The sequence below is a fragment of the Calidris pugnax genome, unplaced genomic scaffold (assembly GCF_001431845.1).
Source record: "Calidris pugnax isolate Ruff unplaced genomic scaffold, ASM143184v1 scaffold273, whole genome shotgun sequence".
Taxonomy (NCBI): domain Eukaryota; kingdom Metazoa; phylum Chordata; class Aves; order Charadriiformes; family Scolopacidae; genus Calidris; species Calidris pugnax.
Window position 1 is genome coordinate 8630505 of NW_015094508.1, and position 26545 is coordinate 8657049.

General features: G+C 39.1%; 1 protein-coding gene across 1 annotated transcript in view; it reads right to left on the bottom strand.

Moving 5' to 3' along the window:
• The window catches only part of ZSWIM6 (zinc finger, SWIM-type containing 6), a 54275-nt gene that overhangs the window by 24224 nt on the left and 3506 nt on the right, over positions 1-26545 (bottom strand). The window contains exons 2-6 of the mRNA XM_014965076.1: positions 20215-20363; positions 19538-19688; positions 5163-5342; positions 3398-3574; positions 2977-3123 (exon numbers count right to left, since the gene is read on the bottom strand). Coding sequence (XP_014820562.1) covers positions 2977-3123; positions 3398-3574; positions 5163-5342; positions 19538-19688; positions 20215-20363 — 804 coding nt within the window. The remainder of the gene's footprint in view (positions 1-2976; positions 3124-3397; positions 3575-5162; positions 5343-19537; positions 19689-20214; positions 20364-26545) is intronic.

Sequence of the window (26545 nt, forward strand, 5' to 3'; positions counted from 1 at the left end):
CTGCTCACAGGGAATGGAACTTAACAAATATTGATGTCTAGATACCACATTAACAACTGGGAATGAAAAGGAGCAGTACTACAACCAGGACACTTGCAGCAGACCCTTCACACCTGCCATTGCTATATACACACATATACACACAGACATAGGCCTCTCCTTACCCCTCCAGTCTGAGAAGCTAGAAAACCTCGAGGGAATACTTGTTTAGGAAAGATACATTACATGATAAAAAGACTTCACAAATTCTTCTAAGCAATAATACAAAGTGTTTTTAAGTTTTGTTTAAACCCAGCATCCACAGTAATGGTCAAAAAGATCTACTTCTTCCTTGGCTACCATGGAAAGAAAAAATGGAGGCACAGAGGAACTGCCAGCTAATTCAGTCAGGTGTCTACCTTGTCATCTAAACGCTCATTTCTGGGAAAACATACAATCATAAAATGGTTTACACTGGAAGGGACCTTAAAGACCATCTAGTTCTAACACTCCTGCCATGGGCAGGGACAATTCCCACTAGACCAGGTTGCTCAAAACCCCATCCAGCCTGGCCTTGAACACATCCAGGGATGGGGCATCTACAGTTTCTCTGGGCAACTCACCACCCACATAGATTAGATATTGGGAAGAAATTTTTCACGAAGTCTACTCTCTTCCAGTTTGAAGCCATTTCACCTTTTCCTATCACTACCTGTCCTTATAAAAAGCTCCTCTCCAGCTTTCTTATAGGCACCCTTTAGGTACTGGAAGACTGCTATAAGGTCTTCCTAGAGCCTTCTCTTCTCCAGGCTGAACAACCCTAATTCTCTCAACCTGTCTTCATAAGATACATGCTCTAACCCTCTGAACATCTTCATGGTTCTTCTCTGGACTCACTCCAACAGGTCCATGTCCTTGTGTTGGGGCAGAACTCCAGGTGGGGCCTCACAAGAGCAGACGGGCAGACTCACCTCCCTCAACCTGCCGGCCACGCTTCTTTTGATGCAGCCCAGGATTCAGCTGATTTTCTGGGCTGCCAGCACACTGCCAGCTCACGTTAAGCTTCTCATCCACCACCACCCCCAAGTTCTTCTTCTCAGGGTTGCTCTCAATCCATTCTCTGCCCAGTCTGTATTTGTGCATGGGACTGCCTCAACCTACGTGCAGGACCTTGCATTTGGCCTGTTGAACTTTATGCGGTCTGCATGGGCCCACCTCTCAAGCCCATCCAGGTCCCTCTGGATGGTATCTCTTCCCTCCAATGTATCAACCGCTCCACACAGCTTGTGGCTTGGCAACTTTATCCACCACTTCTCTCGGGACCCGGAGAAGAATCCCATCAGGTCTCATGGACTTGTCCACCTTCAGGCTCCTCAGCTGGTCTTGAACCTCCTTCTCCCAGGCCCTGTGACTTTAGCAGTGTGGGTAGAGCCCCTACCAGTGAAGACTGAGGCAAAAAAGTCTTCAAGTACTTCAGTCTTCTCCTTGTCCTGGGTGCCCAGGTCTCATGTTTCCTTCCTGAGTGGACCCACATTTTCCCTAGTCTTCCTTTTGTCACTGGCATACCTGTAGAAGCTTTTCTTGTTGCCACTGACAACCCTGGCCAGATTTAACTTTATATGGGCTTTAGCTTTCCTAACCTGACCCATTTCTGCTTGGACAATTTTTCTGTATTCCTCCCAGGCTACCTGTCCTTGCTTCAACCCTCTGTAGGCTTCCTTTTGCTGCTTGAGACTGTCGAGGAGCTCCTTGTTCATCCACGCAGGCTTCCTGGTGTTTTTGCCTGACTTCCTCTTTGTTGGGATGCATCGCTCTGGAGCTTGGAGGAGGTGATCCTTGAATATTAACCAATTTTCCTGGGCCCCTCTTCCTTCCAGGACTTTATCCCACAGTACTCTGTCAAGCAGGTCCCTGAAGAGACCAAAGTCTATTCTCTTGAAGTCCAAGGTAACAAGCTTGCTGCGTGCCCTCCTCACCACCCTAAGGATCTCAAATTCTACCGTCTTGTGGTCACTGCAGCTAAGGCTGCCCTTGAGCATGATATTCCCCACCAGTCCCTCGTCACTGGTACATGCACATGAAAAATTTACATATACTGGTATGTACTTCACACTGGCATTTTTTGCCTACAATGCATGAAGATAAACATAGTTAAAAGCAGAAATGAAGAGCTACATTAAAATTTGAATGAAGGGATTCCTGTAGCAGCTGAAAAAGTAATTCCATTTTTTCCATGTGCATTCTTTAACCACAAAGCCATCCCTTCTTCCACTGCGCCTTCAAGCTAACAAAATTCAATTTGGGATTATATTGTGTAGCAAAAATCACATGGCTCAGAAACTGCATCTGAAGGAGAATGTTCCTTCAAAAAAAAAAAAAAAAAGAACCAAAAAAAATGAACCAAAAGCTCATCAGATGAACACCTCAAAACATTTTAAATCAAACAGTGTTTCAAACCAAAAACAAGCAATACAACTTTATTCAGAAAAACAGTATTTTAAACATTATAAGAGACTCTTTTGGAACAAACTGCCAAATTTGATTAATTTCTGTAGTGCAGATTTTGCCTCGTTGCCCTTAATGTCAGCTTTGGGCCTACACCTCAGAAATATATAGTTCCTCTAATTTATGTCAAAAAAAAAAAAATTTTAAACACCTGACATACCAAATGCAAAGCTCCATTTAAAAGCCTGTAAACTACATGGGGTGAATATTTTCACTGTGTAACCAAGAACTCCGATTGGGATAAAGGCTCCATCATGACAGATATATTGCAGAAGGCAGAACTGAGGCCTTGCCCTGCACGGCTCACAATGGAACTTACAGAAAACCTCCAGAATCCAGAATGTAACATTATCACTATGATCATTTGAACTGAAGAGTTAAAATCACCTCTTTCACTTATATTTCAAAACCGGTTTTCTCACGCAAAATTCCAGTACAGTATTACTGTCACCTCGGCACGTCCTTTGCCCTTCTCTCTTCCCCACCATTTACCTTTCTTTTGAGCCCGGAACATTTCCAGCTGTTTCTGCTGCTGCCTTCTTAGTGTATTAACAATAGCTATTGCTAGCCTCAGTGCTTCTCGTGGGTATCCATGAGATCGTAATGCATCCACCCTCGCGCAGGCTGTAGGAACATGTTCTAAAATGGAGAAAATAATTGAGGAATAGCAATGGTTCCATGCCTGCAATGGCCTGTTTTGCTAGGTTACTCAAAAGAGCTTTTTTGTTTGTTTTTTTGTTTTTAAAACTATGCAAGAGAGACTTAAAGGACTACTGAGCCAGTATTTCAAGGGAGTCTCTGTTCTTTTTGCCAGAGTTTTCATTCATCTCCCAACCATCCCCCCAAAAATAATGCCATAGAAAATGAACAAAGCAGCAAGTCATGGAAACGTCTTTCCGGTTTAGCCACTTACCATGCCAGAGGGGCCACCCGTGAGAGTCAAAGAGCGAGTTTTCAGTGTCGTCATGGTAACAGTAGTTGGTGTATAGGTCACTGCTGATAATGTGCTGTAAGTGGCTGTCCTGCCAGTGCAGATCGCACGCCTCAATGGCTCGAGTGAACACCGTCCGATGTGGCCTGTTCGATGAATCTGTCATTTTCACAAGTTCAGAAAGCTGCATCAGCTTTTACTCATTCATATGCGAATCAGTCATTCACAGTATTCTTGTCTCCTGCCTATTCACCAGCCTCCAACCGACAGCAGCCTGCCTTACCCCCCTCTACACTGAGCATCCCACAGATGATATTTCACATCCTATTATTATCCAACGGCTCAGATTAAATATATGCCATTCGCTTTGCATTCAGAGAGAGATCTACAAACCAGCATGGCTGATGCTAAACAGGACTTTGCAGAGGGAACAGCTAGAGATGAAGGACATTCAACAACGTGTACAGAATTCCCCTAAAAACAATCTAGAAAGTATATGGCACACAGCTACTCAAGCATCCCCAGCTTCTCTCCTCCTCAGACCCAGAGCTGCCAGGTTGAAGGACAGATAAACATAACATGGAAGGTTTTTAATTGTTCTCTTTGAGAAGTAACATAACTTTGAGCACTTGTGTAACTTTTATTGTGATAAACATATACAAATGCTGTAAAGAAAGTGAGGTACTGAGGCCATGGGTCTGATATAATCCTTACTGGACAACCTCCTATGGCAAAATTGTTCTGTCAACATGGCACTATGTCTATGGACGTTTAGATGCTGTGTCAGTTACCACTAGCCTGCCCAGGTTGAGCTGAACACCACAAGATACAGAAAGCAAAACACCTTTGTAGGGAGTTATATGTTGAATGAACTTATATTCCTGACTAGCTATGAGATTTAAAAATGAAACAAGTCTGTTTCCTTCAGAGGTAATTTTCCAAGAAAAAGGAACAAGGAAAAACCCATCTAAGTCCAAATCTGCCACCTCCCGTGCATTTAATTTTAACTTTATCATACTTATATGAAATACGTATCAAAATACTAAGGGGTTTGAGGATTATGAGGGTTTTCCCCAGGTAAATATCCTGCATCTTCCCCAGTTATTAGGAAAGTAGCCATCTTTACTTGAAGAGAACTGGACAAGGCTTCTGTCATATTTGATAATCACATTTTAGATTAGAAAGCATGACATTGAGTAAGAAGAGACACCTCCTCCCAAGACGGCTGTGTTGCCACTGCACAACCCCCCCACCTGGTGATGCACACTGCACATACAGAGCACATCTCACAGATAGCTGCTTTAGTTTCTCACACACCCAAGTTCATTGCAGTTGCAAGAGATCTCTCTTTAAATAGATATTCAAAGGCTTTGTAACTGCAAACAAAATAAAAACCCCAGCACCAGAAGGAATACAAGATTATAGTCAAGCAAAGAAACAGGCTTTTATATGACATACTTCAAGGACATCCAATTTTCATGCAACATGTATTTAGAAGCACCAAGTGAAAAGTTAGAAGACCTAACTAAACACAAATACTTGCTTTGAAAACATTGCAGCCCCAGCACAAAAAAACTACCTATTTGTCCTTTTCTGCTAGGATAGTATTAGTGAAAATAATTTCGGCTGGTGAATCCTCAACAAGAAGTTACTTGTCCCAGGAAAGAGTGCTGAATTCTGCAAGGCTAGGGTATATAAGATAGAGGTTATATTATGTGTTGCAGTCAGTGCATATGTTTAGGCTCACCTTGGTTAGCATTTGCACCCTGAGGCAAAGCATTGGTTAAATTGGGCAGCTCGTTTCCATGGTTTCCATCTTCCCAGGGACAAACATCCACACTGTTCCATTTTTTCAGCTGTTTTAGCCAACTGGCCTTCTGCTCCAACTTGCAGTGGGGATTTAAGACTATACACATCCACAGAGCACCTGATTTTAAAAAAATTGCTAAATTATGTTTTCTATTAAAAATGCGGCAGCCAATGACTAATTGCAAACTTCTATACTGTAACACTTTCTCCCCGTCAAATGCTACACTGCTTGCTTCCCAGCTACGTCTAACACCAGGCAGACTGAGTTCCTGATGCATGATCTTGGAGCTGGTGTGGCCCACCTGAAGCAGTTGAAAGACAGTTCCAAGCCAACCTTCTCAATTAAAAGGCATTAAGAGGTCTTTTGTATTAGAAGATCCAGAGTTCACAATGTATGGCTCATCAGGCAGGAACATCAGTCAAAAACAAACAAGAATTCACATAAAGTTACAGCAGGAAATTACCCAAGTTTTTCTTCTAATTTTTGTACCAGAAGCAAATGTTGTTTTCTACAAACACGATTATGTATCAGCCAGCTTCATATTACAGGAACCAAACAAGTGCATTAGTAAGACATGTATTTTGTAAATATATATTTTCACACTCAGAACCCAGCAGAAGCACTGCTGATCATGTAACTCTTTCCCAAACACATCTGAGTCTCAGAGATCCAGTAAACACTGGTTTTGTGCTGTCTAATAGGAATAAGACACTTTTACTGCAATTACTTCAGTAACTTGGTTACACTAGAAAATTTGTTTTACATTTTCTGTCTACAGAGCTCAAAGGAAAAGCTAATTTGAGATGACATTTCACACATACCATCACTTTGGAACCTGCTCCCTGAGACTATACAGCAGGGCAGGCATAAATGTATCAGGGTCTCTAGCAACAACTTTCAAATGGAAAGATTTTTCTCTAAATCTGCTGTCTCTTCATCAGTATGAACTTTGACAGAAGCATGAAGACATCTGAAAGTACTGTTTAGCAACAGTTCATTTGCTCATTAAGAATGTACCTTATACACTACAAGAGATTTAAAGAATATGCTCAAACTATGCAATCTTCATGACAGGCTGAAAAAAAAGAATAAAAAATGCAGCTGGTTCTTCTAGGGTAATAAAATTCTCACATTCAAGTATTCTTTTGCTCACTAAGAATGCAAAATGGATACCCAGAGCACAGGCCATCACATTACATTCATTCCTAAAGTAACTTGCATGTCGATATGCCACAGCACAGGAGCCAGTGGAAACACAGCTTGATCCTTAAGAATCCTGCAAGTCCCCTGGCTACTCAGAACAACATGGAATGGGGAAATAATATCAAAGAATCTGAAAACCACAACAAAATATGGTATGGTACAGCGCACAACACCAGAGACACTACACTACTACAGATTATTAACTGCACAGTAGTGAAATACAGTACCACAAGTGTTTTGGATTTTTGTTTTACTTTGGTTTTTTAAGTCTGAAACTTGCCATGGGAGTGAATAAGGCCAATACCATTTTTAAAAACTTCTTGTAAAATCAAATCATATGACTTTCTTTAGACACACTCGCTAACATGCTTCACTCTCCAGAGTCAAATTACAACTGGTTCTAACACTTAAGCATCAACGCATCCAGCACTGCCCATGACAGAACAACGATATTTCTTGCAGTCTGCAAAGCAAAACAGAAGATGGGGCATATTGGGAAGCCCTGGAGAATAGTTAACTTGGGCTTATTTATTTTCAAAATCAAGTATCACTTGAGGGCACTAAGGAGACAATGTACCTTACAAAAAAAAAGAAAACCACCCAAAACTATACTTTGTAACCAGATTCCCAGTGTTTTCAGACTGAAGCAAAAGCAAAGTGGAAGACCTTAGCTACATTTAGTATTTCAATCACCCAGCAAAGTGGAACACATATTACTGATTACACCATGCCCTTAGAAAATGAGCGACCTTTTACTTTTTCAACATCTTAGAAACACCACTAGAGGCAAAGGAATTCACTTGGTGACTTCAGAAGCTCCATTATGTGTTCGGTATGTCTAAGAGGCAGGAGGGAGAAGAGATACCCCAAAGTTCAAAAACCCTTTAAAAACTTCTTTGGTTTAAAGAAGAAAACTATGTCAAGCATAACGTCATTGTTAGCAGCAATTGTCTCAGAAACCCAGGCTATTTTTATGTAAATGATGCACAAGAACAAGAGTATTTCTAATAAACCTTACACACAAACCACTTAAAATTTCAATAGAGCCCAACTGCACGCAGTGACTTCAGGGCGAGCTGCATGCAGATCTGAGATCTCACCCAGCTTTCACGGCTGCCCAATTCCCTGCAGGAAGAGGAGTGTGAGACAAAACTTCCCCATGAGAAGAGAAGGGAACAGAAAGAGCCTCAGGCTCAGCTCCTGTAGCACTACAAAGGCTGCCATCTGGGAGAAGGATGCATAATGCCAGTGACCCCACACTCTTCAGCCTATTTGGGTTTCTGGGTTTTTTTGGTTGGGTTCTTTTTCTGAGTGTGATTCCTCCCTCCTCCTCCCCCACAAATATCACATGTGTGTGTGCTTGCCCGTATTCATATTACTTCCCCCTCCTGCTCCCTAAACACCTTCCCCCTCCCCGACATCTGCTCCATTCTGGCTCTTTAATTCACCGGTTCCTGTCCTGCTCCTAGCGCTGAAATGTCTGAGGAAAAAGTGTGCCCAGACTTATCACATGCAAACTGGAAGGACCATGGAGTATATTCTTATTATTTCACTCTGGTGCTGCTCCATGGAAGTCTCCCTGAGCTGGCCCTTACATGTCACCACCAACCTGAAAGTTTATCCTGACCACAAACAAGAAATTCTCTTATTTTTTGCCTAATGTCTCCCATACCAGGAAACTGCTCATCACACTTGCCCCTTACCACAGATAAGACCTAAGGAAAAATGAAGGACAGCTAGCTGTAGTCTGTGGAGAACATACCGAAATCCATTTCTAGCGACTTCAGCCTGGAAACTGCTGTTGGCAACAGTCTATCCTCAGAAGCAGCTTCCCAGAATACATTCCCAGCATTCTCAAGTTTACCTGTTTAACTAGGTTTAACAATGTCACTAATGCCACCTGCATTATTAACAAGTGTCTCGTTAAATGAGAAAAAAAAGCCACAGAAAACCCCAAATAAATCAAGACTCAAAGAATCACTTTGTTTACACACTTGGTTTCTCTCTCTAACATAGCTCCCTCTCTTTTTCCTGTCTGCCTTTCCCCAGGTACCAGGTATCAGCAGACTGACACATCTTTTCCCTGGAACTACACCCTACTAAACCAAAAGTAAGTCCTGATTTGTATTCCTTTACTGTTACCTGTGTTTTCCAATATCAAATTCCTCACAGCACAGTGGTAAAATGATCACAACCCAATATACCAAATTTTCCCCCCCAGAAGATAATTGGAAAATAAAACATGCTGTGACTGCAATTTGGTATTAATTTCACAAAGGAATGAATATTAGTACTGTCATATTGCTGTGAGGAATTGCCTATTTTGGTTCAGCTCTAATCCTCTCGACCTAGAAAAAGTCAGCTTTGCCAAAACAGACTTTTGGTTTAGACAGCCCTCCTTTTGAAAATGCACAGTTGTCATTCCTCTCTAGTGTGCCTCACACCACATAAAAAAAAAAGTTACACTGCTGCTTCACATAATGCATACCTTCCTTCTACATAGAGGGGAACATAAGTACTTCCGTGTTTCTCAATAGACAACCATACCTTTGAATTCATGGGGGAGAAAGGGAAAGCATGCCTTTACAATGACTAGGATTTAAATATGCAAATTGAAAAACATAAAGAAGTATTCAGTCACTGTAAAAGTAGATGTTGCAGTAATTGCACAGCCTGTGTATGCATATATTCATAAAGCCAAAGGAAGAGTAAGGTATGTATACAGACTCTCCTGAGAGATTAAGCATTGCTCAGTTTTCATAAATCCCATTATATTTCACTCTTGCTCCAGTAAATGGGAAGGTGGTGATGGAAACAGTTTTAGTGGGGGACTAGGACACTGACCATGACTGAAGAGCCAGTATACAGTTCTGCTTGACTGATTGATTACAGTCTTCTCATGAAATCTGCTTTTCCTAGAAATATTGCACTAACTTGTCAGGGCTGCTGTGTAGCTAATCTTGGGTCAGCATTTACAATACCTGTGTAATCACAGCTGAGACCTGGCCTTTGCTTTGAAATTTTACATTTAATATACTTCAGATCAATCCATTCTTTTGCAAACTTAGAATATGTAAGAAACAGATGAACAACTATTGTGACATTTCTTTGCCCTCCCCATTAAAGTACATCTCTTTCTTAAAAAATAAACACCCATAAGCTATCAGGTTAGTAGCATTTGAACATTTCAAAGAAAATGGCGCCAGGTTTGTGCAACAGACAAATCAGCTTCAGCACTTGCTGTACGCTTGCCACTGCACCATTCAAGCCTCATCAATTCTATGACAAAAGCATCATTTTCCAGCATTGCAAGTGCCAGAACAGAAACAATACTAGAAGACAGAATCTATGACCCCTTTCAAGTAGAAGTGTCAGCAAAGGATTTTAAAGTGGTTTACACCTGTTTTTAAACACACACATTTTCACAGCCACTTGGAAACCTCAAAGAAGGTAGTGTATAACATTTACTGCTTCTCAATGAGAAGGACAAGTGCCTTCAGAATGACTGGCAAAGACACCTTCCTCCTCCAGGCACGGAGAGATCTCCATTAGAACAAAGCACAATCAGAAGTCCCACTGGAGAATGCTCCAATTAAACAGTTGCTTTTATGGAATAGTGAAGATAAGAAAAGCACTTCAGTGCTCCTCTCTCCTCAACAAGAACCCCAAGGAAAAAGTACTCTCAGTATTCAGTTGGATCCAAGTTGCAATTTTATTCACAAAAACAGTTCCTTAATGCATTCTGGTTTCTCTCTGCAGCCCTCAGAAAAAAACAGGCTTTCTATGGGTGCTGTGTTTCTTGGAGAACAGAATGTTTCATTTTGCTCTAATTCATTCTATTACTGAATTAAACTTTGATGTATTGGTCTTGACAAGTGCTTCATGCTGATTGTATTGTGTATGATAGTATAATCACTCCCCATGCATTTCACACGAGCTGGCTGATTAATGCAATAGATTACCTGCAGCACTGATGGCAAGAAGGAATCATTGCCCTTCTGCACACAAAACTCTGAATGTGCATTAAAGGAACTGGAGCTATAACCCATAGACAAAAAAAAAAAAAAGCCTAATTCCTTGAGCTTCCCCTTCTCTCTTGCTGCATACTGCTGCTCCAAGGGTTAAAGGCACATGAAAGTCTAATGGTATTTACATATTGAGATTCTATTCTAAGCTATCATCAACTACATGCTCTGATCTCTGTGTGTCAAGTAACAAAAAACTCCCGCTCCTGTCTTCCTACATTTCCAGCTTTGAGCACAATGAAAAAAAAAGAACAAAGCACTTTTGTCATTTGTTCTGGGTTATGCCTTTTTGAGTTTGCTTTAAAAACTTCTGCATCTTTGCAAATACTCTGCTACTTGACCAAAGGGCTTCAAGGGGTTTCATATAAGAGCATAAAATTCCTTGAAAGGCGTGGCTGACAGTATCATATCCTAAGAACTACAATCTCCCTAAGAGAGCACTTAGGATCCATCACATGCCCATTAGATACCCCTCTATGCACCCACAGTACCCCATAACATAACCACTGTAGCAAGGTGTGGGCTATTCCTCTACACATATAAAGCAATTACAAATCAACATCTCTGATTAACCTCCCTAATACTCACAAAACCACCCGTTTGTTCACAATCAACTGAAGGTACAAGCATTGCTAATACTACCACAAATAGTATAAAGATACTTGTTTTTGAGTATCTTAGTATGATTCTTCACAACTTTAAGTGGCTGCCAATATTTACAGCTAGGTGGTGAACACAAAGCGTACTCCTGATCAAAATAGAGGTCAGATATTTTATCAAATATTTTAACTGGTAATATATTCTTAGCAGTCACAGTCTATTTTCAGATACTTTCACAATTTTCAGAAAAAAAATTAATGTGACTACTAACTATAAATACCCTAACCTACCTCTATTTAAATTTATCACTGAGACGAGTTAATTTCTCTCATGATTAATTTTTTTAGGAAAATGCAAAACTGGAAAGTTTGATAAGTTCATCAAACAAAAGACATTCATAAAATAAAGTAATGGAAATACCTTTCATTTTCTTAAGAAAAGTAGAGCAATGTAAATAGTCTTTTGCATAGGGGAAAGTTTAGAAAAAAATACGATTGCCAAAACTATGCTCACAGAATGTAAATAAATAACACACTGCAACTGGGCAGAAGAACACATTACGATTGTCTAGTCTGAATTCCTTCCTACTCTGAGATTTCCTGAGTTACTTTTATCTTCCAGTCCAAACGTGATTGTTGAGTTTTCACAAAACCAGCATACTTTAATTAAGGTTTCTCATACAAGAATCTAGCACAACTCCTGATTAGCTGATCTACTGCCTGGCTACCACAACTCAAAAGTCTAAGCTTACTTCTAGTTTTCTAGTTAAATTTGTTCAGCTACCATTTTCAGCTACCTTTTGGTTGCTTGGCAGAAGTGTCTTCCCTATACATTTTTCACTTACGTAGTTATTCTAAATTATGAAGGATCTCCTTCGGCTTGCTTTGACAGACCTAAGCAAACTGAGATTCTTGCACCTTTCACTTTCATTTACTTTACCAATTTTTCAGTTATTTTTCCAGTATCCATTCAAGATAGAAAACTGGAAAATATCACAAAGTTATATTGCTGGACCACAGTAAAGCTCAAAGAAATCAGTGAAGATTCAGTAATTCCTCTCTATAAATCTATTACTTCTCTCTAGCTCTGGTATTTACTATAAGTGGCACTGGAAAATTAAATGGCAGCTTAATGTTACTGAAGTATTAAAAATAAAGAGTGAGAGAAAGGAAAAAAAATAATGCTAGGTACCAGTGTGGGCTCATAGTAAATCTCTGCCCTTAATCTTGGCAGTCACAATTCCACGGTTCAGCCCACAATGAGTTTTGTACCAGCTCCAATACAGAACATTTTTTAGGACATTTATAAGTCAATCAGTTGAACAGCTTAGGAATAAGAACTTCAAAAACTGTTTTAATGTGGGTACTTCAAAAAATTTGGCTCCTGTTGTAAAAGTACTTTCCATCCAACTGAACTAAATGGGAACCCAAACTTTCTGTATGGCATTAAAATTAAGCCCCTCAAGCTATGGTTATAGACTAAAGTTAATTACTTTCACCAGTATTCTTCAAGTCTGATAAATGTCACAGGAAAGAATACCCTCTTTGAAAATAGCTCCCGCTTACTGTCATACTCTGGCCTCATACACCCTCATTTCAAATACCATTACGGCACACGCCAATAATGAAGGAGGAAGGAAATCATCCTCAGAGAAGACATACAGAACCCATCTTCACAGAACTGCAGCCTGGCTTCATTCACCAGGGAAATGAAAGTGATAGCAACAACCGAGACACTCCAGGGCCATGATAGCAATTTCTTTAAGTTATCACTCATAACTCAGGCCCTAGCGCAGCAAAACTGTCTTATGATGTGAACTCAGAAGTACTGTTAATTTAGTGGCTCCAATAGCACAAATCATTTTAATACACTGACATATATTAACAGCTTATCATGTGGAAGACTATGTGTAACCTGAAGTGCATTAACTGAAGGTACATGTGTTTTATAACTGTATGGCAACCACCCCATCACAGCTAAGACTAAACAAAACAAAAGTAAGAAAAGGATTATCAATTTAGCAAAAAGTCTACTGGATATGATACAGTTGAAGACACATATGTGTAAGATATCACTCTACCTAGAAGTCCCACATTGAATGTCTAAGGGAAGTGGTACAAGGCCACTTCCATTCCCCTTTGAAACACAGGTCTTCCTGCAGCTTTCACTTCAACACTAGAAATGTACCATGTGTAACAGATTAATTTAAACTTAGAAATCTGAAGTTAACTTCATTTTCTACAGGTGCAGGGCATTGGTACTCTCCTTAGATTTAAAGCCAAGCATGATGAAATGCTTGGGATACTCAAAAAAATAATGGAAGTATGGATATACGCTTGGCACTCAAATTTGAAACTTAGAGCCTTGCTGTACCATTTTTTTAATACCATAAAATATGGGGAAAAATGAATGTTTCTATTAGATAGCTGATCCTAAAGGGATTTCATGAAGTATGCAGTTCTAGTAAAATGGTATTAGAGCACAAAAACTGTAATGAATGCTTAACTTCAGTGATTCTTTTCCATAGCAGCCCTGAAGTAGTCATGAAATCTGGCATCAGGAAGGAATTTCTCTAGGGGCATACTGGCAACAACTCTGGCTGCTTTTGTCCTTTTTTTCCTCCCTCCACTTAAGCACTGAGCAGAGATAATCTGTTTAGAACAGCTGGTATATCCCATTCACACAAGTTTGTCTCTCTAATTGCAAAGGGAAGGAATGCTTGAGATAGGAACATAGATGGAGAATAGCTTCATTTAGTTAAGGTTAAAAGAATCTAACTAGTTTTCTAGAGATTAATATAAACTTTCATGAGAAAAATTGAGTGGTTTCTGAATTTAAAAATGCATTATTTAACAATTAATCATTAGTTTGCTCATGGCAAAATGGTAATTAAATCTCTCTTAATTAATCCATAATGATTCCTTGACTAAACTCAACATTTAGAATTAAGTTTTAGATGAGGAGCAAAGTGTTACTAATAAAAATGTAGGCAAGATCCTTCAGGACATATATTGCACTATTTCTCCACATGACATGATCTTGTAAAATGGTATTTCAGTTTTAAAATTTAACACAAAAATGTATCACTAATCCAGAAAGTGGCCAAAATATGAGCAAATGTGAACTCGAGTAGATCATCAGGCTGTTCCAAGATCTAAAAAGCAGCCCACAACAGGGCAAGGTGCTAAAGTGCTAGTGAAAAACTACGTAGACCGCTCTAACTGCTAAGGCAAAGGCATGTTATTCCAACTCAGGAAACACCTTTATGACAACAACCCATTTACTATGCACAACAGAAAGGATTCTAAGGATGCTAGCTCATGGCAATATTGTGAGAGGTTCCTCACTTAAAAACTTTAGATACCAATAAGTGGTTGAAGTGGACAGGACAAGCTTATGCATTAAAATGTGGAGACTACCCAGCTGGAAGTACAGAATACCTTTTAAGTTCTCCTCAGAGACCAGAATCAGCATGATGAAACCCAGAATACACTCGCCAATTTTATCCACTGTCCTGCCTTGCAACATCTCTTGAGGCACACCCTCTTCCTCATGACACAGCCATCATATTTTTGTTCCACAAGAAACTAATAATTCTTGACTTAAAGACATCCAGCTCTCCTCCTCAAACTGTTCTTAAATATCAAAATGGAGGAAATCTAATAGAAATGTTTGTTTTGAAACATGCAAATTATGTGGAGTTTCTGCACCATGAAGGAAAGCAAGAGGATATAAAGATACTGAAAATGATAGTTCATAAAGAAAATCTGATCCTGTAATCTACGTGTTGACAAGCTGTTGGGCTCCATCACTCCACCAAGCAGTAGATACTTGTCTTAGATTCTTCTACGTGACTGCTTTCATCAGATTAAGCATCTGGGATTTAATTTAACAGTTTCAGCTTTATTAAGCTGTCACAAGAGCAGCCCCGCTTTGATAACAGTAGCTGCTCCAATTATGGCTTGGTTTAGGGTTGACAAGTATAATGATTCATTCGTGGCACATGAGAAGCAATAAAAGGTTGTTTTGCATTACAGCTTTAAAAATGTGGGCACTTTTTTCATTTAATTTGTCACTTAGCTTTTGCTAAGAGGACATTTAAATTGCAGTAAAAGGCAAATGGGGCTTTTAGTTTAAATGTAATCCCCATATTTAAATGATCTGTAATGGCGCAGTGTTCGAGTGGGAACACTATTGTTTCACAGTGGGCTCTGATGGTGACATGTGACATTTGTATTCAGGTCCTGTATTATCCATGTGGCTAAAGGGCTTCCAATTTCATTTCACAGCCAGAAGCCTGCAGAAAACACCAATTAACTTGCAGATCCCATTTGCCGACAAAACTCAGCCTCTTCCTGATGTCTGGCATCTGGCAGTGCTCAACGTTTAATTCCAAAGCAGAGCCTCACAGCCATCACGGTCCCTGGGCCAGGGCACAAAGTCAAATTTTGCCCTTTTTTTAAGGAAATCTTTTCACTTTTGTAGAGAACACAGCAACTTTTACTTAATTTTTCATGGATTAATATTAACAAATTCCTGCTGTAGTAAGATTGCATGGTCCATTTTTTCCCCTGTAGACTCCAAAGAAAGTTAACTGACCCCTCTCATAAAATCAGAGACCTCAGCTCAACAGGCATCAGCAGATATTTACTGTGCATTTCCATATCCCCCCCATTTTACCAATGCAATTCAATTAAAAAGGGAAAACAAGGGGCTTCAGATAGTTAAGCATTCTGATATACCGAAGTCTTCAACCATGGTCACCAAGAGTTAAACACTTAAATATCAGCCTGTGAAATTCACCTACTGAGACACCGTTTAAACAGCAACAACATGAAGAACTCCAACTCTGGACAGCACATTCATGTATTACTGTGGCAAGTTGGAAGTGTTCACCAGTGCATCACTGAAGTTACATCTAATTCTTCTAGTATGAGAAGTCTATGAGCAAGCCTTATAGCTTTGACATGTAAACTTGATCTTTCCAGTACTACCTTTGGCGTTCTATAAGTAGCACTTAGTTCAACGCATTATTTGATGTAAAGCAGGGGAATCTGCTGAGCATAATTATTTTATTCTTCCTCCCAATCTAAAGGCTTTAAAGAACAAGTAGCTAATTATATGTAAGGTTTTTTTTGTTAACTTGAGGCTTTTGAATCATGAATTGCTTACAGAATTAGGACTTTGTATTAGAACATCACCAAGTTCATACTTAGATGTGAAGTTTTGGGTTTTGGGTGGGTTGGTTTTTTGGTTTTGTTTTTTTGTTTGGTGTTTTTTTAAAATCAGCACCTCCACACATTCAAACCCAATCTGACTTCCACTGAAGTCAACAATTTACCATAAACTTCAGCAGGAACTCTGATCAGAGCCCAGTGTGTCTCTCCAGTACCCTTGCCAATGCCTAATGTCAGACAGGAAGCATCAGTTAAGGTCTAATGAAAGGCTCAAGTGACCCAGTCAACAAACAAAGCTGAAGTTACTTAAGTATGCTTAAAAACCTATGCCAAGATGGAACTGACAAAGTGGCCATATGCCTAGCAGTTCGCAGACAGCATACCAGGGCAAGCAAGAAAGCTTTTATTAAGCTGTCTATAACTACACACTTTTTATGTCCTAAAATTCTCCATAACTACAATGTTAAATTGCTACCTACCTGTGAAATAAACAAGATCATAGATAAAATATTTTTTTAAAGACATACATATATGCCACTCCCAGATTACTCTGAACAGATAATACAAAAAATTAAGCGTGCAAAGGTATGCCTTACTCTCCTTTCTGATATTTTAGTTCTCTGACATCCTAGAAGATGACAAGACAGAAAGCCAACATTGTCCTAGAACATAATGATAATATCACCTCCTTAAACCCAGTGTCTGAGTTCTCTCTGCCACTACTGGCACAGATCATATGTTGCCAGGACCACCCTGCTCCTCTTTCCGCACTTTGCTCTTCTAACCCTGATCTCCCTTAAAATCCCCTTCAACTTTCACACACTCTTTGGTTTTTTTTTTTGAGATACACGTTTCACCTGGGAAAAGGGATATGTTTAATTTGAGTGAAACTCGCTGCAAAACCCTAGCAAGAACATAGCAGCAGCTTGCAAATTTCACACAAGGTAGGAGTCAAGCTAGAGATTCATCCAATTAACCACAACTTTGAGGGAACTTGCTAAGCACCAGTGGAAGGAATCCAACTGGCGTGGGGAAGAAGTGGACAGCTTAGCAACATAAACACAAGGTGGACATGGAAGAACAAAATTAAGTTCTGCCTTTAGCCTACTGCACACCTGAAGTGACTGAAGTGTATTTGTAATTGAAACCATGGCACATGATCAACATATTGATACTGTTAGATGCAGCAGAGCAGTTCAGGACCAAAACAACAGGGTCTGCCTCAGATTGCAAATACAGCAGCTGAGGTAGTGGTGAGACTGGTGGCTCATGGTGTCTTTTGGGAGTGGCACTTATAATTCTGATTAAACAGAGGTAAACTAATCAATTCAATTAATCTAAATCACTGTGTATTCTATGCTGTAGGCAGAGAGATTTCACATCCTCTACCTTCAGATAGGTGCTGTCAAGAAATTATGATAGTATGAAACTGATGAAACAAGAAAAGGAGCCACTAAGGAAATTCAACAAACCCTTTTATGTTTATTAGCAGCATGTGGTAACACTGCTACACGTAACAGATGAAGAACACATTTCTGACTCTCCCACCACCTACCAGCTCAACCCACATAAGCAAGGAAGCATGAGACCCTCCAGTTTTCAATATGGTGGGATTCAATTTTGTTGCATACATGTCCAGCTAAGCACGTGCCCTGCTTGGCAAAAACTGTTACTCCCCAAAGCCAAGGCATCATAAAAATGACATATCAAAAGGCAGTTACAGTTGAAGACAAGTAGTTATACCTACACACTGACAGAGTTTTGCCTGCTCTGATATAAAGGCTTTCCACCACAGAAGTCTATAATTTCACCTAGATAGCTAGTGCTTCATTGGAACAATGCTTCATTTAGAGTGAACATACTTCATGCTGAACAGGTTATATCCAGTCTTAGACCAACAGTCAACATACAATCAATCATGGTCATCTTAAACAGTGAAAAACGTTAAGTTTTGCTTTCATCACTTCCTTTCTGAATGAAGCATGTTATTTTTCTTTGGATTACATTTCATTCAGCTTGATTTTGGACCTTTAAACTATATGAAGAGCATTATGGTGTTTGACTCTCTTCAGTGTTTCTGTAATGTCCCATAGGGCATTATCTGTAAGGTTTTTTGTTTGCTTATTATTTAATATTTATTTATTCCTATGTTCCATGCCACATAGGTCAGGCAAAACAGTATTGTAAAGAACATCTCAAGACAGACTCCTTTAAGTCTAGATTTGAAGTGTCTTTCCAGACTAGAGTAACTACTCCAAGTTCCATGAACAAACAAGGTGATTCCATTTAGGCCGCGTGTCTTCAGCTTGCTTTAAGAAAGCCTCCAAGACAGCATCCAAAAGCTTACTACAGCTAAGATACTCACATTAATTCCTTCAGTCATACACACAGAAAATTATCTTTTAGAGAAACAAATTAGATTTACCATTGTATTTTAAGTAACTCAGGTTGTTTTTTATCTTCTACACACCTAACACATCAACTGATTAGTAGTGTGCTACAGTACTTACACCTAGGAAAGTAATGATTTTATTTACTTAATATTATTTCTACTCACCTATCCACCTTGGTATATTGGTGATAATTACGTTCAAGTTGTTTTGAATTTCTCTACCTCCCTACCACAAATTCCTACAGATTTTGAGAACTTTTGAAGCAGCAGTTTAAAACTGTATTATTGAGTTTCTGGAACACTTTAGAGCAAGTGTCCTTGAATCTTATGAGTTTAAACATCCCTTTCCCATTTCAGCCTCTGTTTTCCTCTCTCTGTTGTATACCTATGTCACAGATCTGGTCACAACTAACCTTTCCTGTAAAGCAGTGTTAATTGTTTTAGCCCTCTGTTATTTGATCTTCTTTCCTGCTCAGCAATGGACTTCTACAATCTTTTGTTGCTATCTTCTCATACTCTTAATGAATCTTCTCTTTTTGCCTTCTATTTCTCTTCAGCTGTGAATCAATTTCTTCCTTAACCTTTCCAGTTTAGCACTTGTGGCTTATATACTTACCCTCAGTTGTGGAGCTATGTTTCCACTTTTTGCTTTATTCTTTTTAGATCCTCAGGTACTTACAACCTGGTGCAATTGTGCTTGTTTCATAACATGGTTCCTTCTCCTTCAACTGCAAATGTCTCATGCTGTAGATCAGAAAGTCAATTTCACCCAACCTTAACTGAACAAGCAGAACTGCAGCAAACTCTAACCTTCTTTACCTAGTATGACAATAAATTTCTCTTCACCCCAAACATATAATTGTTTCTTCATTATACATATGAACACCTAAATGATTTTGAAGTCTGTGCATTTACCCAGTTCATCCCAGAGCTGCCTATACTTGTCAGTCATTGTAGTTCCTTGTTGTCTCCAAAGTGACAGACGAGGGTCAGCCATGAACTGTTCCGTTATCAACGTCAACATGCGAGCTCCATTTGAATCTCTCATCTTTAGCATCTCTCGCACCTAGGAAATGAGTCTTTTAGTACAAACTTGAAAATACAATGAAATCACAGTACAGTCAATATGCTGCAGTGTTAGATATTCCACTCCACTCCAAAGTAATTTATAGATGTGATGTGAATTTTTTTTAGTAGAAAAAAGTACTCTGACTTCCCAATTTTAACAATTTTAGGTTTCAGTATCACATTGCAATTCTTCAGAGACACTTCTTTCAAGAGTAATTCACAAGCGTATTATGTAAACTGCTGCAAGACTAATTTCTGCAGTCTTCTCCAACATATTGGGGGTGGGAAGGAAGAGAACAGCAAAGCTGCAGACGGTTGAAGTGTTACTTCATATCCTTAAACTGATCTCAAGACACATCAGATTGCAGTCCATTGCTGTATAACTCATTATTAAGTTGCCATCGTGTTCCCAAGGCTTTATCTTGGTTTAGAACAACAGGACTTTGAGTAAGACTGAACAAGTACAGACTGGCCTGGAAAATAGGGGAGAGAAAAAAAGGGAAGGTTTAGAGTACTCAACACACCTTTGCAAAAAGCAAATTGAGCTGCTTCCCTGATCCGTGGTATCCGCCTTGGGAGAGGAAGAGTTTAACCTGTTCTTGGACCTGTTCCTCATCCAAATGCCAGCAGTTTTCATCATCTATGCTAGCACCTGCTGTTGGGTCAGGAGCACCTGCAAACAGCAAGGAAAGAAATCATTATGTTCTATATAAAGAAGAGAGATTCACAGGTCCAGGGGAGAGGACTACTGCATAGGGTTTTGGATTTGTGTTTTGTCCTGTTTTGGATGTCTTGGCTTTAATCTAAACATTCTTTAAAGTGTACTTAAGATTTCTCCTCAGTAGTCTTAAGCACTTAGAAATTACAGCCTATGAAAAGGTATTTAAATAAATAGTATCTTAAAACGTTAAAATCATGGTGAGTTTTTTTTCCTCCCATCTCAGCAGCTATATTAGAATGTTTTTACAAGGAAAATTAGACTTTGCATAGTATTTCTACAACTGTGATGTTAAAACCACTTTCCCCAAAACACCTGTGTAATTCCTGTACCTTCAGCAATCTTTCTCAGGTTTAAGTGACTGCTAGTGAGCGCTGCTATTGATGAACATGAGGAAATTCATCACCTCCGTGCCTCTGAGCTGTGATGGCTCTGCAAAGCTAAACAAAGAGTAAAAAAAATCCCCAAACAAATCCAAATTCTTAAAGCACTAAAGGCATTTCCATCACAGTTACAGCTGTGTAAGACTGAGGTGCTTCCAAAGGAGCATTTTTACACAGTCAATGTCATCAGCACAGAGTCAATTCAGAGCAACTCTATATGAATTAGCCTAGTGTGAGCTGGAGTGACTAGATTTACATCAATCAGTGTTTTGGCCACAGGCTGCTCTCACTCAAATTTCGCAGTTGATATTAGTGATCTTCCACCAGTGGCCTCTTCTAAAGGCTGACAAAATAATTTACACAAATTCATGCACCATCTAGCAATCTGTATTTTTCTGAAGATGCCTATACCTCCACTGGACACATTTTAAAATGTATTCAAACTGGAAAGGCTTAAAAGCACTTACCTAGACTGTCAGGGAAACAATTCAAGGTAGTGCACCACCATACCAAACATAAGGTATTTTAAGCACATGCAGACTCAAGTTAACTTGACATTTTGATTTTGGACTTGTCACAACTGTGTAATCTCTATGTCCATTAGGTATTGAGAAGATGTTAGAAATTGAATCACATTACACAACCTACCATTTTAAATCTGAGTGCATGTTAGCCAAAAAAAAAAGGGGATACGGGCAAGGAAGAAAAATTACATAGTCAGACTTTATAAAAACTTGCTTTTTCAAAAGAAGTCCTGAGAACTCAAAAAGCAAAGATAGCAACAACTCCCCAGATGTACAGGAATTAAGCACCGATGCTATTGATTCAAGCTTTCATTTCACAATTGCAGTTCTGCCACGTAGGTGAAGCCGTCACAGGGAATGCTGGAATCTTTATTCAATAAAAATACAACTGGAAGATTTAAAGGGTCAGAGAGATGTCTTGTCTACTAGCTGCTGAGAGAGTAAGAAAAAAAAAATAATAAATCTTCCAGCTCAGCAACTTCCTAAATTGCCTCCAAATTCAGAGGCTAGAGCTGGGAACACTCTACTGCTGTGTAAATATATACACATATATATTTAGATTAATAAGGAACTGTGTCTTTGAAAACATGAATGAACTCTTCTGCCTTCCACAGAAACTGTAACTGTGGCTCAGAAGACAGGAATCATGCCCAAAACAGTACAAAAATCAAGGACTGAAAAAACCACCTCTTCTGTGAGTGCTTCCACATTTAGTATGTTAGTTTTAAGGGGCTTTCAGTTCAGTCAGCTGCATGAAATACATAGTGATAAGTCTTCAGTTGCAAAGAACAAGATAGAAAGAAAGATAGAAATCACACAAGAATAAGTAGTACAGCTGTTGCACAGACCCAGGTTTGCAGTATCACCCTGCAAATAGTTTAAATATTTCATTGCTCTAAAACACAGAGAAAAGACATGTGAAAGAACTATATAAGAGCACCAGTATACAAAATAGATGTATGTTTTTCCCTACTTCATTGGAGATTTATCTTTAGATAATCTTAGTATGGCTACTTTTAAATTGAATTAAAAATAGCCCAGGATTCCTCAGCTAAGCTTCCCTATTTAGGAAAAATACCAAAATTCTTTCGGTAACTGTTTACATTTTATCAAAAGCTCATCAGTCAGTTTGTGCTAGAAGGTTAAGTTTCAACACAGCTACCGCAGATTCTTCAACAACAGGGTTCCTTTAGAAGAACAAGGGTGCCCACTGCCCCTGGCTGGCAGCACGGCCCCTCCAAGGCCTCTTCTTACAGCATGGCCCCAAATATACCTTCTCCAGGGGCTCAGCATTGCTATACTTACACCAGTGCTATTTTCATGCCACTAGGCTAGAAGACTGTAAAAGCTGAAGACATCAACCTGAGGATGGTCTGAGCTCTATGATACTGTTCAGCACAGTGCTACAGATATGTCTGATTCAGAGTGGTTTTTCCTTGCAAGATCTTATATAGACTACACTCGGTGTAATTTTTTTTTTTAATGGAGACATATAAATAAATTTCAGTATACATATAACCAGCACCAGCTACGGTTGTAATTCACTGATCTTCCAACACCATTGGCAATCTTCAGCAATAGCCATGGACTAACAAGGCACAGAGATAGCATGCTCAATCAGGTATGAGTCCAAACCACCTTCCCAACACAGCAGCAACCAGGCGTTCTAGTGGTACTGCTGCTGTGAAAGTCTCAGCTTCCCCTGCCCACATCACACTTGTTTTCATCACTCTCAAGACACAACCATCTCCACGTCTCTCAACCAGGCACTTTTCAAGATGACTATGTTTGCTTACAGTCAGCAGGTGAACACCAATTGATCTAGCCCATTTCCTCTCCCACTCTAACACAGACCACTCTTGGGCAATAGACTAGACTTCTACACTGCCACTTTCCTTCTGAAGACGTGGGACTGGGTGGATAGAACTATCTGCACAAGCAACAGGAGGGAGCTGCCCTGGGAGCTACAAGACGAAGCCCTAGCAATAGCTGACGGATCAGGCTCAACACCAGGGAGAAGCTGAAGGTTCAACCCCAAGGTGGTGGGCTTCACTCAGGTGCGGCTTCAGTAGATGGATGGTTTGGTTGCGAGGGAAATACGGGCAGTCCTGAATTAAATCCCTGCAGTGTAGTTTGATACCAAGACCAAATCCCATTCCTCACTTGTAAACTAGGGACAAGAATTACTTACATGCTTTAGAGGGGTGTCATGAGGATAAATTAGTTCACATTTGAACTATGAAAGTGAAAAGCACTGTATAATTATACTAAATACTAAAACCTACAATTAAACTGTGTCAGTTTATAGACACTAACATATTAATCTCCCTCCCTCCAACCTCTGACTTTAACTTCTGTCATGACTGGTCTTTGAAATAGGTTTTACATCAGGTACTTACAGTTATATACAATAATTAAGTATTTATACTCAGTATATAGATACAGCCATACATATTTACTCATCTCTTTTACTAAAATTACTCAATTGCAATCTTAGCAAACAAAGCAGGAATATTGTGCGCAATTGTTTGTAGCACTAACCACCCCAATAAAATTTGAAAACACTGTAGCAGCCTTTTATATTTACAGTCATAGCAGGTTACATATTAAGTATCATCAACTCCCAAGTCCTAAGAAGCAGAAGCATTTCTAAAGAATAAACACTTTGATCATTTACATAGCAATTTTAAGAGCAACTGCTTTCAAGGTGAGCAACCACATTCAAAAACTGGTGTTGTATACAGCAAACTTAACCTCAAAAAGCAAGCAGAAGCAAACCAAGGAGCAACAGTGAAGATAACAGTGAAATTGTGTCAAAACAACAGAAATTAGTATGCTTCCCTGATACTTATTTCTGAAGTATCACAAGAGTTGATCACAAGAGCCCAATCACATACTCATAGTAATACTGAAATTTTTTTGAACTAAATTTTATAATCTTATCAATTTAAGTATATAAATTAACGGTAGACCAGTTAAATTTTATTAAGTGTCATCCCATGACAGCATTAAGGAGAAGATATGGAAAAAATGTTACAAATAAAAAGCATGACTTACTGAGTACTATGCAAAGACTGATTGGTCCCAGCTAGAAACCAAAACTGCTGTACTCTGATTCACAACAGAATAGTAACTGGTTTTATAAACTTAGTGTGCTCAGAACTATTCTAAACAATAATTACATAAAACCAATGATCATAAAATTAATGATTCATAAATATCATTATGTCTTTGATTCCCCAAATGATTCAAAGTTTAGACATAAGTCACTTCATCGTATACTTCATTTCAGACCTCTTGGGTGGAATATAACACCTGTTCAGCAGTACACAGCGGCAAAGAAAAACAGCAACTGCTGTTAAGCAGCTAGCACTAACAACAGAAAGATGAAGACAAGACAGGCTACTTTAAGTTGCTGAAGAAAGGTAATATATATGCAACATGTTTTCAACTTCCAAAAAATTATCTCCCTTCCTTATGCACATACAGCAAAACACATAAAACTTATCTGCTGATAATATCTTATCTCTCCTGCTAAAATCCAGGTCTCATAAATGCTATATAGCAAGAAGTTTCATAGTCTACTTCATGTGGTAGATAAAAGAATTTCCCTATCAGTACAGACTAGCATGTGTTACTTTTATTTATTTTTACCTTCCATGTCTCAAAAAACCCTTCTTTATTTTTTTAATATAATAAGTTCTACTTTAATGTTTAATGTGTCTGGGCAAACCTTTCCTAAAAATATATCATAAATTATTTTTTAATGTTATTTGCATCTGTCAATCTACCTGGGTTTCTGAAATTTCTCTAGGTTTTGCTAGTTACATTGTTACTTCCTTCCCATTCTGGTTCACTAAACAATTCTTGTACTAAACATTATACCCCTTCATTTTCATCCTTCTTGAAAGGAAACTCCCCTGCCACTTCCTACATTCTTCTTTTGCAACTACTCTCAATCAATTTTGCCATTTTAAGAAGGGTCATATGAAATATTCCATCATGTTTTCAATAAAGCATCTTCTATAACATTAAATGTTCCCTTTTCTAGTAGATCAACAATACACTGTATTCTGTTGTCCAGCCCTCTCCTACCCTACAATTTTCTACTAAAGTTCCCATCTTTTCAGTTAAATACACTCAGTTGATATTAACACATACTTACCTGTACCTCTAATTGCCCTTTGGAACTTACAATATATAGGAACAGCAATAGCTACTCTGAAATTTTATTTTAAAGCAATTTTTTGATATATGTTTCCTTCTTGAATGCCTCCACCATCACTCCGAGTATGTTACACATTAAAGTTTGCAGAGGATGTACCTAGATCTGCCTGGACAAATACAGAACTGCCCGGGTACTTCTGTTTCTGAAAGGACAAGTGTACTTAAACCGCTTTCTCCCAGGTGCTCACTCTTAAATTTCAGTTCATCTGCATGTGGTTTTGTGCTGGCGAGTGACTTGTATCATGAGTCAGAAAATGGGAGAGTCTGGAGAAACCCATACAGTTCTTTTAAGAGCAGAGACTGCAACAGCAGCACTAAACACTCACAACCAAAACAGTACAGCTTAAAAGGTAAAATGAAATTGCTTGCTAGGCTGTCCTTATGCCAATAAGAGGCAGACCCTTTTTCACTATGCACATAATAACATCAATGCTAATATGTCCTAAATATGCTAACAGACTTTCCCTTCCTTCCCCTTCCCCCCCAGTCTTGCAGTTATTTTCCTATTTCCACTCAAATTCTCAGGAACATAGTTTGACCTTTGAACTAATTCACTTAAGTGAAAGTTTCATACTTAAGGAAAGACAGATCCAAGATGACAAACCTGGCTGATAATTCGTCATCCTGACTGTTCTCTTCATAGCATCACATACTTGCCAGCTTCCACTGCTACAACGGTACAAAAATTAACAGGGAACAAAAAAGCCTCAGCTAAGCAGGATCCAAATCTACATCCAGCTTCCTGAGTCAGCAGCCCCAAACTGAAACCCAATGTGAAGCCAAGAGTTATGCAGGACAGACATCAGGGTATCAGTATCAATACGTACAGGAGATCAGACCTCACAGATCTCCAGTTTTGGAATCATCAGGAACATGTACAGCTGTAGCAGTGTCACATGAGAAAATCAGAACACAACAATCTTCTCAAATGTAAGAGGTGCTTTTGTGCTTTAAAGATGTGCAAAACCCTCTCGCAATGTAAACACCACCATGTGAAAATTAG